The sequence below is a fragment of the Mirounga angustirostris genome, unplaced genomic scaffold (assembly GCF_029215605.1).
Source record: "Mirounga angustirostris isolate CCGP_5_RB_7025 unplaced genomic scaffold, mMirAng1.0.hap1 SCAF_6, whole genome shotgun sequence".
NCBI classification, from domain to species: Eukaryota; Metazoa; Chordata; class Mammalia; order Carnivora; family Phocidae; genus Mirounga; species Mirounga angustirostris.
The window spans coordinates 146,741,015-146,761,512 of NW_026991714.1; the positions used below are offsets into that span (position 1 = coordinate 146,741,015).

General features: G+C 49.8%; 1 protein-coding gene across 6 annotated transcripts in view; it reads right to left on the reverse strand.

Annotated features, from left to right (window-relative positions):
- CPXM2 (carboxypeptidase X, M14 family member 2) overlaps positions 1–20,498 on the reverse strand; it is a 132,828-nt gene that overhangs the window by 85,559 nt on the left and 26,771 nt on the right. For all 6 annotated transcript variants that reach the window (XR_010412608.1, XM_064595406.1, XM_064595409.1 and 3 more), the window contains one exon: positions 11,137–11,246. Coding sequence is in view for 5 of the 6 variants with exons in the window: in XM_064595406.1 (XP_064451476.1) it covers positions 11,137–11,246 (110 nt within the window). In the remaining variant the exon portion in view is untranslated. The remainder of the gene's footprint in view (positions 1–11,136; positions 11,247–20,498) is intronic.

Below are 20,498 nucleotides of genomic sequence, written 5' to 3' on the forward strand. Positions count from 1 at the left end.
TTGAAATTTCAAACACTTTCAAGTAAAATCTATTTAATATACTATAAGCCACTTGTTGTTTAAGAAAAACTCACTTCGTTTCAGGTTTGTACCTGCTGAGACATGTGGTTGAATTCGCTTTATGATAACACCTAAGTTTTCTTCTACTAACAAGTGAGTGCTCAACTTAGCCCATTGGCAAATGTTCTTTGTCATCATATGAGTCATCAACTTCTCTCAGATATTGTATATTTCCTGCTTCTTTTGTTGTGCTTCATCTTTGAGTACTGAGCTATTTTCTTGGCTTTTAAGTCCACGCCTCCTCTGAAATATTTTATTTATTTTTGGAACTATAAGTGATTTTTACTCTTTAAGTACTCTTTTGGGGGGTTGTTTGTTTTTGGTTTTTCTGTGGTTGTTGTTTCAAGTTCTTAAATTCCAGTTAGTTAACACAGAGTGTGATATTTGTAACAGGTGTAGAATTTAGTGATTCAACTCTTCCCTGCATCCCCCGGTGTTCATCACAAGTGCCCTCCTTAATCCCCATCGCCCATTTCATCCATCCCCCACCCACCTCCCCTCCAGCAACCCTCAATTTGTTCTCTCTAGTTAAGAGTCTGTTTCCTGGTTTGCCTCTCTCTTTTTTTTCCCCCTATGTTCATCAGTTTCATTTCTTATCCTCTACAATTTTTTTTTAAGATTTTATTTATTTATTTGATATAGAGAGAGTGAGAGAGAGTGCACGAGAGGGGGTAGGGTCAGAGGGAGAAGCAGACTCCCCACTGAGCAGGGAGTCCGATGCGGGACTCGATCCCGGGACTCCAGGATCATGACCTGAGCCGAAGGCAGTCGCTTAACCAACTGAGCCACCCAGGTGCCCTCCTCTACAAATTTAAAGATATGTCTTTGTTTCAGTAATTAATTTAATAACTACATAACTTACATAACATACCTTTGTGCAATATGCTTAATTCTATATTTTCTTAGAAAGCCCCTGTTGACTCCCTACTATAGGCAGTGAGGAATTCATTTCGACCTGCTGCTATGTCCTCTTCTTCTCCTTCATCACCTAATTTCATTCATCATATTCTTAACATTGCCTTTAAAGTTTAAATCAAATACACCTTTCTATGATTTACCAGCTTTTTAATAAAGTTTTCATTGAATTAAAAAAATGTTTCTATGTATAAGGATGGATATTAACCAGACTTACTATGGTGATTATTTCACAATATATACAAATATCAACAATATATACGAACACTGTATCATTGTATTGAACACCTGAAAGTAATATAATGTTGTATGTCAATTACACCTTAATTAAACTTTTTTTTTAAATTACTCCCTTAAAGAATCTGATGTTTACATTATGTAAAAATATTAAAATCATTTTAGTAACTAAATAGTAGTCCTGCCCAGCCATACTTTGGGTTTCATTGTGCTTCACTTTATCACACTTCACAGATACTGTGTTTTTTTACAGTTTGTGGTGGGAAGGTCTGTGGCATCCCTACATCAAGCAAGTCTATTGGTGCCATTTTTCCAACAGCCTTTGCTTATTTCCTGTCTCTGTGTCACATTTTGGTAATTCTCACAATATTTCAAACTTCTTCATTATTATCATATTTGTTATGGTGATCTGTGACCAGTGATTATGACTCCCTGAAAGCTAAGATGATGGTTAGCATTTTTTAGTAATAAAGTATTTTTTAATTAAGGTATATACTTTATTTTTTAGATATAGTGCTTTTGCCCACTTAATAGACTATGGTATAGTGTAAACATAACTTTTATATGCACTGGGAAGCCAAAAAATTCATTTGACTCACTTTATGGCAATATTCACTTTATTGAGGTGGCCTAGAACCAAACCCCAAACATCTCTGAGGTATGCTGTACTGGAATTAAATTTATTAAGAACCAAAGAAAAGGTAATTCTGAAATACGATGGTAAAGCTGGAGAACAGATACATGATTTCATTGTTAAGTTTCAATAAAAGTTGAAATAAAATTCTTTAAAAGTAAAATATATACAAAAAAGTGCGCAAGTCCTAAGTTCAATAAATTTTACTGCACACTCACCTGTATGTCCACACCCACATCAAGATGTAGAACATGACCAGCTTGCCACAACCTCCCTCTGGCCACCTCCCAGTATCACCTGCCCCCCAAAGATAACCTCTACTCCGACTTCCATTTCCCCAGACTGGTTTTTCTGTTTTTAAATTTTACGTAAACGAAACTTACCATAACTACTCTCTTGTGCCTGGCTTCTTTTGCTCAATGTTATATCTGTGGGATCAATCCATATTATCGCAGGTAGCAATAACTTACTTTTTCGCTGGTGTATAGTATTCCATCGTACGCATATAGAGTGATTTATTCATTGTATGTTGATGGGCATGTGTCTTGTTACCATTTTGGGTTGTCATGAATAATGGTGCCATGAACCTACCTGTCCCTGCCTTATCATGTACATATGAATGCATTTCTTTTAGGCATAAGAGTAAATTTGTTAGATGAACAGATATGAGAAAGTTGAGCTTTAGCAGATACTCCAAAAACATTTCCAAATCTGTGCTATTTTATATTTTCAGCACTGTATAAAAGCTTCTATTGTCCCACTTCTTTGCCTACACTTCATACTGTCCATTTTCCTTAAAGGATATGTGCCATATCTCATTGTGTATTTTGTATTTCCTTGATGAATAGTGATTGAGAACATCTTGTCTTGCTCCCTACACCACAGGGCCTTTGTACATACCATTCCTTTTGACCTGGAATTCTTCCCTCTCCACCAATCCTTTGTCTGATAACCTCTTCACTTCTTGTCCTGCTTCAAGTGTTAGCTCAAGTACCCACCCACAGGGAAATCTCATTGATATGCAGTCTGAGGCAGGTTTACTGAGCACAGAGAATCACAATGTCATGGGTTCAATTATGTCCTCCAAAAAGATATATACGAGTCCTAACCCCTGCAACTTCAGAGTGTGACCTTATTTGGGAAAGGGGTCATGCATGGCAGATGAAATTAGCTCAGTGAAGATGAGGTCAGACCAGAGTAGGGTGGGCCCTAAATCTGATGATGGGTGTCCTTGCAAGAAGGGGAAATCCGGACACAGAGACAGACACACACAGAGGGAAGATGATGCAGGGGCACATGGGGGACTGCCATGTGATCCTAGAGACAGAGATGTGAGTGATGCAGCTATAAGCCCAGGGACACCACGGGACTCCCGGGCCACCCTGCTCCAGCTACACCAGCCTTCTGCTGCTCCGTGGTAGCGCCACGCATGTGGTCACCACAGGACCTTTGCTCAAGCCATTCCCACTGCCTGGAGTGCTCCTCCTACACCTGCCTGACTCCCTGATGATCTCCTTCAAGCCGACTCAGCCCCAGGACCACCTCCTCAATGAAGCCACCCTTGCTTACCTTTAACAACAGCCTGTCCCCTCCCCAGAGCCAGCCCTCCTCACCCCCACTGCCAGCTCTAAGTCTGTTGTGTTTTCTCTCCATAACACCACCTTCTGACACACTAGAAAAGCTCTATTTTATTACATTCCCTGCTTTATGTGCCTCCCCCACTAGAATGGAAGCTTTCAGATGGCAAGGATCTATGTCTGTTGGGTCTGAAGTATCCCGAACACCTAGACAAGAGCCCACCACTTGGCAGGTCTTCCCTAAATATTTGCTAAAATATCAGCACTATTTCTGTTCTTGCTCCTCATGGTTTCCCCAGGAGTGGAGGTAGGTTTGTGTTAATGAAATCAATCGACCGATCCCCCAGTCAATCAAAGTGTCTGCTCTGATCTCCTTTCTCTTCTCCTCTCCCTGCCCTCTCCTCCATTCCCCCCCCCCCCCCCCCCCCCCCGCCAATGCAGGCTTCTCCACCTGTGCAGTGTTGTGCCCATGGAATCCCTGGTGCAGAATGCCTAGCACACCAACCCCCACCCATCCACATCCAGGAGATAGCCAGGCTGGCCTGCGCGTGGCTAGGCAGACAATCCATAGGGCCCGTTCCTACGAGTCAGTATCTGCGGAGGCCCAGTTCGTTCGTGCCAGCTGAACAAGGCCCAGGCCCATGACTGTTGGTGCCCCTTAGGCTTCTCTGGGCCCTGCCAGGGTGGGGCCTGGAAGGTACTGGGGGATGCTCAAGCCAGTGGTCCAGGACATGAGTCACAGGATGGGATGCTAGCCGAGGCCACAAGCTGGAGAACACACTAAAACTTCTTGTGGGTACCGGAGAAAACAAAGGATGAAAACGCAGCCAGAAACCTTGAATTTGAGTCTCAGCTGGGCACTCATTAGCTATGGGGTTGGGGCAGGTCATTTAACCTCTGACTTCAATTTCCTTACCTCCAAAACAGAGTTTTCCTCCGAGTATACTGAAGATGAAATGAAATATCAATTTAATGAGATTTCATAAAATAGTCAAGAAAATTCACATAGCAAGTAACAGAATCTGCATCTGAACCAAAAGGCCTGTGGTTTCTTAATAATCTGTGGTTCACAGGCTGGGGAGCCCCAAAGGGCCCCTTCCTTTTGGTTCCCTGTTCTTCTACTCTTTGCCTTTCTCGGTTGTTTATGACCTAAGCTTCTGGAGAATAAGAACAGTGCATTATCATCATTCTGGTAAATTCTCCTTTTCAATTTTCCAAGAGACTTATGATTTAGAATATTTGGTCCTGTTATTCACATAAAAATCTAAACATCCAAAATTCCAGCATTTTGGCCTCCAAACACTGTCTCCCAGACTGCTTCTTAAAGCCAGATAGAGCACAAATCCCTTTATCGGAGCAAGCAGGACATTCCTTGGTTTGGAAGCCATCCCCACTGTGATTACTTCTGCCTCTGCAGCACCTAGCATATTTACAGCCCCCACTAGGACCTGCAGAGTTTCAAATGGGTCTGGTGCAGCCAGAATCAGACTGGAGGCTGAGCACCCAGAGAAGCGGGACGATCTGATGGGACAGACAGGCTGGGGGGGGGGGGGGGCAGAGGACTCTGGGTGCAGATGATTCCATTGATAAGCAGGAGTGGGGCAGGCACAGGGTGACATCTGAGAAAACAGTGCTACCCCAAGTGGCCCCCACATTTGGGCAAAGTGGGACACCAGGTGTCTCAAGGCCAAAGGAGACAGGGAGACAGATGATGAGATGTGCCCACGCACATCAGCTTGGACACCAGGATGAAACCTGGTTCGACTGTTCTATAACCGACTTCAGGCCTTCCCATGGGGGTGCATCCGAAGCCACAGGCGTCGGCCGTCTTCAAGGCTTACACCTCATTTCAGGTACAAAGATTATGAGAATGTTAGAACTGGATCCTAATATCAGCATCCAGGTGCTCCAGAGAATTCCTTTAAGAGAATGACTAATAAGAGGAGCTGTGGTTGGTTTCAGTGGTACTGAGTAATGGCTCGGACAGATGCTCTCATTATAACCAGACATTTCCTCATGAGAGAGGTACCAGAGATGAACTTCTCTCGGGGGTCAAACTCCAGTGAGACAAGACATGGGCCACAGAATGCCACGTGACCATGAGCAGGCGCCACTGAGACATCTGGAGGTGTTCATGTAGGGCGCCAAGTTTTTTCTTGTGACCTCAAAATGTCAACTCTTTCTTCAAAACGCTGATCTGAGTACAGACTGTCTTGCATTCCCAGCTCTAGGCAAGAATCATGGTGGTATCCTGAGTTCCAGCCACGCTCTTCTGATCCATGTCAGGCTCCTACTTACCATAGCTTTAGAGTCTTAAGAATGAAATCGAAACCCAGCCCTCTGAAGTGGCAAGGGATGCTCTAATTTGCTCAAGGATTTGCAGCAATGAAAGCATCTGACGTAACAACAGTTGGGGGGATAAATCACTCAGGGAGTGGACTCGGACTCCACCTTGCTTAGTTTATGAGCCATGGAACATCTCTTGGGGTCTTCAGAAGATTCTGCAAGGACAGGACAGGAGATGAGCTGCCATTAAATGACCTACCTGAGTACAGAGCCACCTCCTCAGATCGACTAGAGGCAAATGATGATCCAAGAGTGACTTTAGAGCTCATTGCCGAAACCTTCTCTTTGAGACTTAAAATGCTCATTTCTACTCTGCCTGTGAATGCTCCTGGAGCAGAAGAAGTCCATGGTTGTTTCTAAATGAGACCACGGGCTCCCAAGTGGGTTGGTGTTAGAGGATCATGGGCAGGCTGGAAGGATAATCAAAGGTGAGAGGACAAGCCTATGCCATCCTGCTGAACTGGATCTCTTCCTTGAATTCTTGGAAGACCTGTCTTCCCTCAATAAAAAGAAACGTGAGGGCGCCTGGGTGGCTCAGTTGGTTAAGCGACTGCCTTCGGCTCAGGGCACTATCGTGGAGTCCCTGGATTGAGTCCCCGCATCGGCCTCCCTGCTCGGCAGGGAGTCTGCTTCTCCCTCTGACCCTCCCCCCTCTCATGTGCTCTCTCTCATTCTCTCTCTCTCAAATAAATAAATAAAATCTTTAAAAAAAAAAAAAAGAAACGTGAACTTGGGTTTCTTCTCTAAGCTTTTATTATTAAATCAACATCAGTAAAATTCCACTTGCAAAATAAAAGAGGTTATAAGTGGAGTTATAAAGTGCTTTTATTCTTCCAAAGTCTTCTGCTTAAAATGAGGAAAAAAGAGTGTCAGAGACTGACGGTGTGTGCGTCCCCTCACAGTTCATATTCTGAAACCAACCCCTAAGGTGATGGTGTTAGGAGGCAGGGTCTCAGGGAAGTGACTAGGACATGAGGGCGGACCCTTTGTGAGTGGGATTAGAGCCCTTATAAAAGAGGGCTCCAGAGCCCCTAGTTCCTTCCACCACTTGAGGACAAAGAAGAAGGTGAAGGAGGTGGCCATCTGTGAACCGGGAAGCCAGCCCTCTCCAGATACCGGGTCTGCCGGCGTCTTGACCTCGGACTTCCCAGCCTCCAGAACCGTGAGAAAGAAGTTTGTGTAGCTTACAAGCCCTAGGACATAGGATATTGTCATAGCGGCTCAAGAGCACAAAGACAAAGAAAAGCGTTTCTACTATAATGTGGCAAATGCAACTCAGTAGAAGCTCCGTCTGCAACATGTGCACTCTGAAAACTGAGGTCACAGGAAAAACAAGAGTTCTAGCCAGACTACTCAAAATCTATGTGATCAGAAGACTAAAAATTGAATACAGCCACAGTGATAGGACTGGACTTTAAAAAAAAAGGAGCTATAAGTGGAGGCCGCGTGCTCGAAGGTGGGAGAAGGAAGAGAGGAAGCAGCTAGGCTGCGGGGACAAGGGCGAGGGGGCAAAGGAACTAAGCTACAAGCACCCGGAAAGAGAGCACACGACCCCCATGCGCCAGAGGAACACGAGGCGATGAGCACCGCGCGCACGAGGGAGTTGCTCTGAGGCTCTGCGCTCAGCCATGTTGCTGCACTCTGGGGTCAGGGGCTGGCACCGGGTCGCACGAATCATTCACGTACTAGCAACGAGGGCACACGAACCAGGGCTACTTCTGGGTCAAAACGACGTCAGTGCTGGTCTTGCCAAGCCAATCTACAACAGCAGAACCACAGTGCGCCACCGGCCCCGACCCCTTCACGAGGCGTTCGCGGTACCCCAGTCCCCCCAGTCCCCCCAGCATCGCCGCGTCTGCGTAGACGCGTCTAATAAGCACACACACGTGTGGGCAGACGCGGCGGTAACAAGTGTGGGAACACCCAGAAAAGCAAGACTCCCATCATCTGCAAGATCATTTGGTGAGGGTGACAGGTGAGTCAATCGGGGTGAGATCACGGTCAGAAACGAGAGGTGTACGCGGTCGAATCATCACCCGCCCCGGGTGAACCGCGGCCGAGCCTGCGGGGGCTGGGCGGGCACAGGGCTGGGCAGGCACAGGGCTGGGCCGCCCCGCTCACATCCTGAACGACGGCAGTTGAACAGTTTCTAATTCTGACACCTCCGTGTTTCTCGCGCATCAGATCCCATTAGCTTGACACACCTACGAAATACTCCTCAGTGAGACCCGATGATATTTTTAAACCCCATTTCAAACGGTATGTGTGGGAAGATGTATTTTAGAGCACCTGTGGCGGGGAAATCAGGCTTCATGGGGCACCGATTCTGGAAGGTAAGAACCACAATAGGGGCCCCAACCCAGTCATTACTTCCCCGTGGGGGCTGTGCTGAAGGCCCTCACACAGCTGCAGGCAACACTCCACCCTCTGTGGTTAACACCACCTCACCCACCGGGGGTGGAGGCACCCAAGGGCTGGGGGGAGGCGGCTGGCCTGTTAAAGCAGCTACTTCACATTGTAAGAGCAGGTGCAGAGATTTTGTTCGGAGAGCATTTAGGAAATGATATACCACTGAAGAAAAAAAAAACTAAATCCCCATAAGGACAAACAGCACTGAAGAGGTTTTCAACGACTCTCCTACTTCCCCTTGCCTCAAGTCAGGAGGGTGGGTCTGTCCACACTTCCAGCCCAGGGTGCCTGCCTTCTCCCTGGGCTGTGCCTCCCTTGGGTGAAGGATGAAGTAGCCAGGAAGGATGACGAGGACCTAAGGACAGCCTGGCCAGCTGCCTCCTGCTGGATGACTGTCCACCAAAGGGCCCTCCTGTGGGGCCCAGTAAAGGCAGGGCAGGGAACGCCCTCCATCTCCCCTTCAGCCAGGTCTTCACATGACCCCCTCTGTGCTGTCCTGTGTGCCGGGCGACATTCTGGGCTGGGAGGAAGGGAGAGGAAAGACCAAGCCCCTTCTAACCTGGGGCTTCTGCTCAAGCAGGGGCAGATAACACCCAAGGAAACAGCATTCAGGGAGGGACAACACCCCACAAGAATTAAAAGGGGCCAATCACACAAGGCCCGCTGGGAGTTTCCAAGAGAACCTGGAAGCTACCAGAAGCTATGAGCAGAGAAGTGAAAAATGATCCAGTAAATGTTTTAAAATTATATATCACCTAATTTCACTGCTCAACAAATCCTGTAAGTTCTCAGGACTCCCTCTTCTCTGGTGAGGCAGCAAAGGCTTGGAGCCATAAGATAACAGTTCCAAGGTCCCAAAATCTAGAAGTGTCAAGTCCAGGCCAAGGTCTGAACTCCACATGCCTAGGACCCCTGCACTATTGACCGCCCCCCCGCCCCCACCCATGCTCCACCCGCCCACTCTAGGAGTAGAATTCCAACTGGAACAACACAACTCCTCCCCCTACCCCACCAACAAATTCAGGACTAACGGGGCCTTCCAGTTTTTGACTGAAAGCATGGATAAATGTGAACACTTCCTCTTTAATAAAGGATAACTTCATTTATCGAGAGAGCATTCAAGGCCTTAGCGGACAGCTCCTCTCACTGCTACACAAAACAGGCCCACATCCATTGGGATCCAGCCCTGCTAGCCCCGAGTTTACTTCCATGGAAGCCTGGACCCTGCAGGCCCTCCCATTATTACTAGTCACGCTGGTGAAACTTGGAGACTTCATCCTCTTGAAAAACACAATGTCCAGTTGCACACATCCAAATGTTTCTTATCAGCTGTTATTAAAAAACAATACTACTTATATAAACCAAACTTCATGAAAGTTAGTTCTAGAAACATTCTGCCGGAATCCTGGCCCGCAAAGTGGCGCCAGTGGAGCAGCTTCAAAGTCTCTGGGTGCGGCTGAGTGTCGAGGGAGGAGGGAAGAGCGGACGTGGGGAGTCGGAGCTCGGCTCAGACACCCTGGAGCCCGTGAGCTCCTGGGCAGGGGCCTCGTCCGCCCTCATCCAGTTCCCCCGCACAGCGGCTGCCTGCAGCATGCTTACAGAGACCACCGAGAGCACAAGGTGTTGGTGCTGTCGCTCAGAAGCTGCTACCCTGGATGGCCCGTCTCAGGGATGAAGGACCCAGGAGGCTGGATGAGATGGCGCGTGCGCAGAAGGGGTTTGGAACATACTCGGAGTTATGGAGCAGCTGGGGAAAGACAGCTAAGATACTAGAGACGCACACAGGACAGCACATGACCAAACACTGAACTGGGATGGAATGGTAGGAGCTGGAGCAGGAGGGAAAAGGCCTCGTGCATGGGCTGGTGGAATAACGCCCCCTCCCCAACAGAGATGCCAACTCACTAATCCTGGAACCTGGGAACAGTCGGGGCTATCTGGTAAAAGGAAATGAAGCTTGCAGATGTAATTAAGGTTGCTTGAGATGGGAGATGATCCTGGAGCATCCACGAGGGTCCAATGTCATCACGAGCTCCTTAAAAGTGGAAGAGGGAAGCAGAAGAAGGATCAGAGGCTTAGAAAGAATGCAGGTACCTCTAGAAGCTGGAAAAGGCGAAGAAATGGGCCCTCCCCTCCAGCTCCAGAAGGAACACGGCCCGGCCCACACCTTGATTTAGCCCAACAGGGCTTCTGTCCTCCAGAACTGGAAGAGAGTAAGTGTGTGTGGCCTACGTGGCTGCATTTATGATAAGCTGTTAGAGCAGCATGAGGAATTGATCATCATGGATGCTGCAGGACTTACGCTGCCTGGCAGGGTGGAGGGCAAGGGATTGCAGGCAGGGGACCTGCCTGAGAAAAGGCAAGAAGTCAAGAACCGCATGGTATATAAATTGTGCAAGGAGGAGCTCACCTTCCTGGAGCAGGACCTTGACAGTAGTGAGGGCCAAGGTCACATGACCCTTGAGCCTCAGAGGAGGCGGCCAAGACACGAGATGCTGGGCTCCAAGAGAGCCACTAAGGGTTGGACCTGGGGGGAGCCACAGAACAGTCTGGAAGAGATGTGTGTGTTGGTGAGAAGCACCGGTTGGGGTGGGGAAGAGGAACAAAAGCCACTGGCTGCCAATGCCTCCTGGAGTCCAGCGCCCTCCTCCTGCCCGGTCCAGGCAGATCACACGAAGGGCACGAGCTCAAGAGGTGGAGGGGGGCCGACCCGGCTCCAGGTACCGGCAGCATCCTTTGTACTAAGTGCCCTTTGCAGAAGACACGTATCCTGAGTCTCATCTCAGGGCTGTCTCTCTAAGACGAGGATCTGAGGCATCGCTCTTCCTGGTGGGAGAGGTGGGGCTAATGCTTTTGAAACATCATACAGGGTATCCGACCCAAGCTCAACCAACCACGGGCTGCGTCTCCTGCCTGAGCAACTAGCAACGCAACCAAAATCCTTCCTGTAGCTGGTACCTGGATGTTGAGTCTCCCTCGATGCGCCCCGAGGCCGTAGCGCTTGGAAGTAGATGCATGAAGCTGGAAGTCTGTGATTTTTAAGGTTTCCAGACCAAGAGGTGGGCAACCTAGAAAGGACAATGCTCGTTAAAAACAAAGACAGATGTTCAAAGGCAAGTTTCTGGTTTTCTAAATCTACCCTCCCGCTTTCCAATTTGCCCCTGAACCCCTACCCCCCAGCGCAGCCCATCCCCCAGGCATGTCCAGACAGATGCGGTCAACTCAAACGTCAACAGTGTGCCAACTGCCCTTCTCGTCGTCATTTCCTCTCTGGCTGTTTGTGCTCTGATATTCCTTCTCTCTGTTGCTGTCCATGCTACTGTCTGAGGCTCTTTCCAATTAAGGATCCTTCCACAGTGTGACTCAGCCAGGGAGTGCTATTGGTTAGAAATTTCAGAGCAATCCCATGGTTGAGCTCTGCAAATTAATCAGAACTCGTTGATTTTGCTTCAGCAACTCTGGCCTTTGTATTGTGCATGCTAATGAACAAGGCAATATAAGTAGAAAAAAAAATCTATTGTTTTCCATTCTTAGCAAAACTGGTAGTTCTGAGAACAACTACCAAACACAGTTTGGTCCAAGCTGCCCCTGGAATAAGATGCTGGCACATGGGCAGGCCTCTGGCAAGCCTCCCTGTCCAGACCAGCGTCCCTGTGGGTAAGAGCTTTAACAGCAGCTCTGGGGCCGGGTCCCAGGCCTCGGGACTCCCGGGCTGCTATTCTTACTGCCCAGCCCGCCGTGGGGCTAGAAGTCTCCAAGCGATGCTATCTGTCTCCTCAAATCTGCCCTTGGTGAAAGAAAACACAAACTCTGGAGGAGAAGCAAAAGCTATTTCTACTACAAGTGTGAGAAATCCCTCCTGTAAGAGGCACGTTTAAAAAGCTATGTGGCTCACTGCTGAGATGGGGACCTGAGGAGGTGGGGGTATCTGTCCATCCATGACAAACCCCTGCAGGGAAAAAAAGCCCTCTGGCCTCAGGATACTGGGGGAGCCTGGCAAGACAGGAGCTACCCTGGGTGTTCTGCGGGCCACTGGGGAAGAAAGTCGGTCCGGGGGGGGCGGGGGGGGCGGGGATGCCTGGGTGGCTTAGTCGGTTGAGCATCTGCCTTCGGCTCAGGTCGTGATTTCGGGGTCCTGGGATTGAGCCCCGCATCAGGCTCCCTGCGGCAAGTCTGCTTCTCCCTCTGCCCTTCCCCCCACTTGTGCTCTTTGTCTCACTCACTTAAATAAATAAAATCAAGAAAAGAAAGGGAAGAAAGGGAAGGAAGGGAGGGAGAGAGAGAGGGAGAAAGAAAGAAAGAAAAGAAAAGAAAAGAAAAGAAAAGAAAAGAAAAGAAAAGAAGAAAAGAAAAGAAAGAGAAAAAGAAGAAAGAAAGAAAGAAAGAAAGAAAGAAAGAAAGAAAGGAAAGAAAGAAAGGAAGAAAGGAAGAAAGGAAGGAAGGAAGGAAGGAAGGAAGGAAGGAAGGAAGGAAGGAAGGAAGGAAGGAAGGAAGGAAGGAAGGAAGGAAAGAAAGAAAAGAAAGAAAAGAAAGAAAGAAAGAAAGAAAGAAAGAAAGAAAGAAAGAAAGAAAGAAAGAAAGAAAGAAAGAAAGAAAGAAAGAAAGAAAGAAAGAAAGAAAGAAAGAAAGAAAAATGTCATCCCCGGGGGCTGCCATCAGAGGGACTCAGACCCACCAGGCCCCGAGACACCATCCAGTCCTCCCCTGAGGAAGTCCTCAAAGAGGAAGCCAAGGCCCTGAGACTGGAGGTGAGCCTTCCCAGGCATCCCTGCCAGCGACAAAGCTGGACCTTGGATCCTGGCCTCCAGATTCTCGGCTCTGGGCTTTCAAACACTGCCACGCTGCTTCCCTGGCCCTGCCCACGTCTGCCACGCGGCTGCCTGGGTTGGTACACATGCATCAGCCATCTGTGCTGGGGGGGGGGGGGGGCAGAGGGACTGGTGCCCAGCGTGGTGAGGAGCACCAAGAGGGGGTAATGGTGCCACTGCCACATGACGCAGCAGGAGACCCCAGGAGACTTCAGGTGGCACGGTGAGCAACGGTGCCCCAGCTGGATTCTGCCGGGGGGGGCCATGCCTCAAGTGGGGGGGGCCATGGGAGCAGGAACCAGGCAGTGAACGGGGGCAGAGGGCGTGGATCCAGTGGGGACCACAGAATGAATGGGGAGGGCATGCAGCCAGAGCGGGGCGTGTGGCCAGTGGGGATCCAGGCAGCAAGCATGCCTAACCACCCAAGGCTGACCTCACAGAGGGTATTCTAGTTCTCCTAACACCCCTCCCCCACTAGGATCTGCCCTAGGCACTTTCCAGGCCTGGAGGACACAGGGGTCTGACCAACGTGGGTGGCATTTCCTTGGTCCCAATGCTAAAAGAGCAATTCTCCATCATGCCTACTGGAAATTGACCAAGTATCTGATGACTGAGCAAAGACATTTCTTACACGCTTACTCAGAAATCCATGCTGCCTGCCTCCACCAGCCATGCCTAGTCATGGAACCTGTTCATGCTGACCCAGCAGCAGCCCCACCTGCCCCTCTGCAGCTTGGCCCCTGGGCCCAGGCTGTGAGCGAGCAGGAGCCCGAGCCCCCACGAGGTCCCACTGTGGCCTCAGGATGGACAGCACCTCCTCTCCATGCTGCTCGCCTCTCTGGGCCATATCCCTCCAGCCTCTCAGACCCTAGTGGTCACTGGCAGGCACCTGAGGCCCTGGTCCAGATTCAGGGCAAGGACTGAGGGTCAGGCTCACTTCCTATACTCTCTGGGAGGTTAGATTCCAGAATGTCCTTCACCCTGCCACTCAGCCCTGGCCCTGACCCCAGGCTTGGGGCTCCCTCAGCTGGAGATGCTACCCACTGTCCCCAGTTCTCACCCCCCTCCTCCTTGTCACCTAGCCCCAGCCTGCCCTGCTTCAGACACATCAGCATCCTCAGGAACAACCCACATCTCCTGGGCCCCAACACCAAACTGGCTGGTCAGTGGTTCTGCTGGACGATTCCCTGTGTCCTGGGAATGGCCTCTGCATCTCGATTCTGCTAGCTACTCCAGCCTTGATTTCAGATCCTGACAGGGAACAGGGCACTGGTCTGTCCCTCCCATGTCACGGTGCTCAGAAGCCTGGTATTCTCACATAAGCAAGCATCAGAAATGCAAAAAGGATTCACTGCCATTTCAATGAAATTCTTTCATAGCTGTATCAAACATGTTCCCATCCCCTGGTCCCTCCATCTGAGCAGAAAACACAGCAAGTGGTGAATTCCAGGTACTTCATCGAGCTAACACATTCTACTACTCATTTAGATAGTCAGATAGGCAAACTGACAGACGGACCACACACACACATATAATTTACTAGTTAAATAAGGAAGAATAATTGCTACCCAAAGCATTTCTTCCATAAAAAGAGAATATCTCATATGAACATGAATATTATAATTCAAAAAGGAACTATGTGGGGGCGCCAGGGTGGCTCCGTCAGTTAAGCATATGCCTTTGGCTCAGGTCATGATCCCCAGGTCCTGGGATGGAGTCCCGTGGGGGGGGTGGGGAGCCCCTCCCTGCTCAGCAGGGAATCTGCTTCTCCCTCTCCCTCTACCCTTTTCCCTCCCCGCCTCGTGCTGGCTCTCTTGTGTGTGCATGCTCTCTCTCTCTCTCTCTCTCAAATAAATTAATAAAATCTTTAAAAAAAGGAACTACCTGAATAAAATTGCATATTCACCAAAACCACTCATATTGATAAGTGGAAGCTCCACACATCCTCTCACCAGGATACACAAGGGGTGAAAAAGAAAGTGCCCCTAAGTGGGGTGTTTGTCGACTGCACATCTAATATCAACCCAAAAGCTCGATGCCTGCCCTCCCGAGGGGCTCAACCATCATGCACACGAAGCCAATGTGGAGTCCCACCGAGCCAGCACCCCCACCCAACAAATGTCCACTCTTGCCCACTCTTGAGATGATGTGACAGCACAGGCCAGAAAAGCCACTCCTTCGGTCCACAGCACAGCTGATGGCGTCTTTGGTGAGAAGCCCAGATAAACACACACACACTCAACCTGCAAGCAAATGCCGGCTTCCCTGAATCCTAATAAGGACTTTTTTTTTTCCTTATCAGAAGACACTATCTTCAGAGAATTTGGTTTTGTTTGAAGCCTTGTCTGTCGTCCATGCCATTGCTAAAGACACTAGAGACAGACCCACACTGGGAAAGGCCACGGCAAAGTTGCCGACACACGAAGGTCGTGAGGCATCTCTGGTTGTTGTTAGAAACCAACCTTAACTTAAGCAGGAATGGGGATCGCTGGGGACACAGCAGGAAGCTCCCCGGAGGGGCCGAGGCAGGGGCACGGGACAGGTGCAGGGTAGAGCCCCAAGAGCCCTCATCACCCAAGCAGCAGAAACCACGAACCGTGTGCCTCCAGAGGATGGGACAGACCCCGCCAGCACTTCCGGTCACACCACCCCTCCCGAGAGGCCACACCCAGCTTCACACCGCTCGTCCCAGGGAGGGCCTGCCCCCTGCACGGCCAGTCTGCCCATCAAAGTCAGGTGCTGTCAGCAGGGGGCGGATGCCGGTCTCGGGTTCCCACCTGCGCACATGGGAGGGGCGTCTGGAGCTGCCTGCGCAGCCCTGCAGCCCAGTCCCTCCCTGCACCGCCGGGCACCACCCTGCACCTCGTGGAACGATGGGTTCTCCAGCTGTCTGCCCTCGCCGCCCAGCCCCACATCCCCCTCTTCTCCACCCCTCCCCTTCTGGATTTTGCATTCTGCACTCTGGTTTCTGTCCCCAGGCACGGCGCCACGGCTTCATCCACGCAATGACAGATGCCATCTACAGCAGCAGGTGAGGTTTCAACTCAGGACCCCTCCCGTGAGCGTCTTCGGAGACCGGACCATTCCACAACCTTCCATATGTGAGGCCTGCTTGGCAGCAGAAGCCCAGCCGGCTGTGGATGCAAATATCATTGACGTGTCCCCACCGTCCTCCCCAGCCCACTGCTGAAGAAGCTCTCCAAGGCTGCAGTGACTTTCTCCTCCCCCTCAGCATGCTGTCCCCGTGATGAGGGAGCAGAAGGCTCACTGAGGACAAAGCAAAAGCTGGTACCCTACGCTCCCCCGCCGCCCATGTGGTATGTGTGACATTCCTCAGGCACCCCTGGCTGCCCTAAAGGAAAAACAAATGGTTAACTGATAGAGATTACAGTCTTGCAGGACAGGAGTCTCCCTCAGTTTACCAATGTCCTAGTGATTTACAAAGAAGAAGCTTTCTTATCAATAGCCTAACTTCCAGAGACCCATAACTCAGTTCCTGAAGCCCTAACATCACCCTCCCCTCCATAAAATTAAGGAAGGCTGAGGCAGAAGGAAATGTAAATAACATGGAATTTCTTCTAAACCTAAAGCCCACTGACAAGGACATGTGATAGGAGGAATGTAACATTCCTCCAGGAAACTCCCAACTGTCTTCATATTAATTCCTCATTAGAGGGAGGAAACAGCCTTGGCTTGACAATAACCAGGCCTCCAGTATCCTGAGAGTCTTTAGCATATGACAGTCCTTTTGGACACCCCCTTTTTCCTTACCTCCCCAACTCCTGAGTATATAATCAGCCACCCCTCACAACCCTGGGGCAGCAGCTCTTTCTGCCCATGGGTTCTGTTCCCGAGCTTTAACAATCACCATTCTGCACCATTCTGCACCTCAAGAATTCTTTCTTGGTCGTCGGCTCCGGACGTCACCCCACTGAACCTCACCTATATTCCAAAATTGCATCATTTGCACACTCAGATGGCAGAAGCCCCAAGAGGGGTCTTGGAGACAAAGCACTATTGCTGTCTTCACCCACGAAATTCCCCTCTGCCCCACCCCCACTGGACGTTCTCCTTCCTTGGGGTTCATCCACTCCCTTCCTGCCACGACGTGTCTGTTTCATATGGGCTTCGCCTGATTCCCATGACCATCAGCGGAACGTAGCTCAACACACATTTACAGCATCCCCACCCACAGGGCGCGGTGCCACTCGACCGAGACTACATGCTACACCAGCTGGAAGTTCCCTGCCTTCCCCAGAATCACATTTACAACTTTTTTTTTTTTAAGATTTTATTTATTTATTTGAGAGAGAGACCCAGCGAGAGAGGGAACACAAGCAGGGGCAGAGGGAGAGGGAGAAGCAGGCTCCCCGCCGAGCAGGGACTGAGCCACCCAAGTGCCCCTACAACTTTTTTTTTAATTAATAAAATGTTGAAACATAAAGCAGTTAAACACAAACTATCCCACATGCCTTGATGCAAGGATCGACGAGGCAAAAATCCCAGGTCAAAACCATGTTATTCTTGACAAAAAGTTCCTAGGCCTATCTTAATGGTTTACACTGAAAGTCTGACACAGGGATCTCCACATTTAGAAAAACGAAGGGTTTTCCTATACTGAAGGACGGGACAATGAAGGACAGGACAAAAAGCTTTTGATCTGGGGCGCCTGGGTGGCTCAGTCATAAAGCGTCTGCCTTTGGCTCAGGTCATGATCCCAGGGTCCTGGGATCGAGCCCCGCATCGGGCTCCCTGCTTGGCGGGAAGCCTGCTTCTCCCTCTCCCACTCCCCCTGCTTGTGTTCCCTCTCTCGCTGTGTCTCTCTCTGTCAAATAAATAAAATCTTTAAAAAAAAAAAAAGCTTTTGATTTAGAGATTCTTAAGTAAATTCAAAATACAGAGTACAGCAATGTCCATATTAAATACTTAACTCTGAAGAATTTCAGTATATTTCATTTTTCCCCTCTTCTTTCTACCCTGGGAACATCATCCTCAAGACTTTTGGCAGGTCTAGTCAAGGTCCACAATGAGCAAAATGAGCTGCCCTTCCACCTTGGTTTCACCCGCAAAGCGGAACAATACTGCATTGGAAAGAAAACTACAGAGGACAATTAAGGAACCACTGCCAAGCGCACTCAGCCACTCAGGAGAAAGGTGTGGGTAGGAAACCAAAAACATACAGAACAGTCTGGAGGCCTCATACCTAGCTGGGCGAGGCGTGTGCCCCATGTTGCTATAGCATTAAAGTCCCCCTCAGGTCCCCCACCCTGCAGAGGCCTACAGAGGGGCACGGGGACCATTCCTCCCTCCAGCTGCACTCCGAGCTATCAAAGACCAAAAAGTCATACAAAGAAAAGGAGCCAGAAATGGCAGGCTGTACCACATCTGGCCACCAGGCTCCACGACCTTGGGCCAAAGCTCCGGACCGCGTCCCACTCCTTGAGGTGACATCTGCAGCGCTCCCATAACTCATCTGGGCCCTGGTTTTGGACACAACAGGGGACTGCTGCTAACATAACTCCAGGGGCAGAAAGCGGCCAAACAAAATCCACAGAATGAATCAGCCTCCGCATCTTCAAAACCAGAACTCGAGGAGGGCAGAGAGGGTCAAAAAGAGACAAACCATCAGCCCAGCTCTAGTCCCTGGCTTGTCCAACTGCTGGAGAGGGTCAAGACAGTGATACTCAGACCAACATGAGACTTCTCACTGGTGACCTATGCTCCCCAGGGCTCCACAAAAACAAACTGGAATCTAGAATCCGCTACCAGTCAACCGTTCAGGTAACTAAGGGCATTTTCAGAGATACAATACTTAGAAAATGTACCCCCTCCCACCAGAACCAGAGACTCTTGCTGAGAGAACTTCTGGAATAAGGAGCCAGAGACACAGAGACCTGTAGACACACACACAGCAGATGGGAAGAGCGGATCACTCCATACAGTAATTTCCCCTAAAAGAAGCCCAGAGAACTCTCCAACCAAAGCACTCCGGCGATGCAAGGTTAGAACAAGAAGTCAGAATTCCTTTGGTTTTAAATTCTCAGAGACACATCCTGCCCTGTCTGAGGAGCTGTTGACCACAATACCACCCCCCACGTGGAGGGCTCATCTGCATCCTTCCAAACACTTCACAGACGGGCCAGGAGCGCTGCCCCAATTAGCAAGTAAAACAGAAGAAACAAGTGCTTCGAAGCTCAATTTAAATGTCCACGATTGGAAAGTCAAAAGGCCAGAAGCCGGAACTGAAATATGCTTGTATTACAACCAAGCCTGTAAGGTTGATGAAGGAGATCACTGCCAGGCTCACAGAGTGCTGGGAGTCCCCCGGGAAGCTCAGGCCCCCACCCTCCCAGCTCAGACCCAGCCAGGCTGCACTGAAGCTGTGGACCAGGGACTCCATAGGGACCCCACAGCAGCCAGAGAGCCCCCCACAGCACTGTTCCCTGCTCCTCCTACAAAACAAACCCACAAAAAATCCTGTATCATCAAATCAAGTTTTTGTTGTTTCTAAAAGGAAAAAGATTAATCCTCAGAAGCAGGTGGGAGAGGAGAACATGAAAATGGGTGGGAGAAAAAAGACTTCAGGAAGATATTAGAGAAAACAGATGTGTCATAACCAGAAGGAAAGAGGGTGACAGTCATCAAAGATGACTCCACGTGGCTCCTAAAGGCAGCACGACTCTACGAGAAGGCCCTGTGCCGAGCGGGCACCGTCCACCAGGCCTGGGCCCTGTTCTACCTACCTCCTCTGACAAGCACATGAGCACACATGTACGCTCCATTTGATCTTCCCTGAGCTTAAATTCTCTGTGCTGTGGCCACTTCACAAAACGGCTGTGAGGACCATGCACGATGCCCTGGTCTCCCAGTGGAGGACCCAGTGGCCGGAGTTACAGGGCAAGGTCCAAATGGAGGGTGTAAGTTAGAATTCTGGGTCTGGAGCACCAACCCCAACATCCCACCCCCAAAACCCCGATCCATCCGGGGGCAGCAGTCATGACAGACAAGTCACGAAAAGTATTTTTAAAAGACTAATGATTTGCAGAGCAATGGGGCTAACATGCAGGCAACCACCATGAGCCCGATGCTCTGAAGACATTTTGTGATTTCATCTCCCTAAGGACCGCAAGAGAAGGGTGTCATCATCCCCATTTTACACGTACACAAACTAAGACTGGAGGAGGCATGTGCAGAGTTACATAGCTAAGCGCGCAGGTTAAAATTTGAAGATCAGGTAGGCCATTAAAGCCCAGGGACAGTTGGTACGCCACCTGCTTGACTTGACAATGCAAGAGCATAAGGCAAATGCAAGTTTCGTGGTGGTGTTTGGGGTCACACCAGAGAAAGGCAGTGGGGCCGGGACAGGCGTCACCAGCTGGCCGAGGGGAGCTCAGCGTCCCAGGCCATCGGACCTGCTCTGATCGTCGGCTGGAAGCAGAGCAAAGAATTCTCCAAGACCTCGAGAGTGCTGGCAGGGACAAGTGCACAGATGCACTGTCGCCATAAATCGAA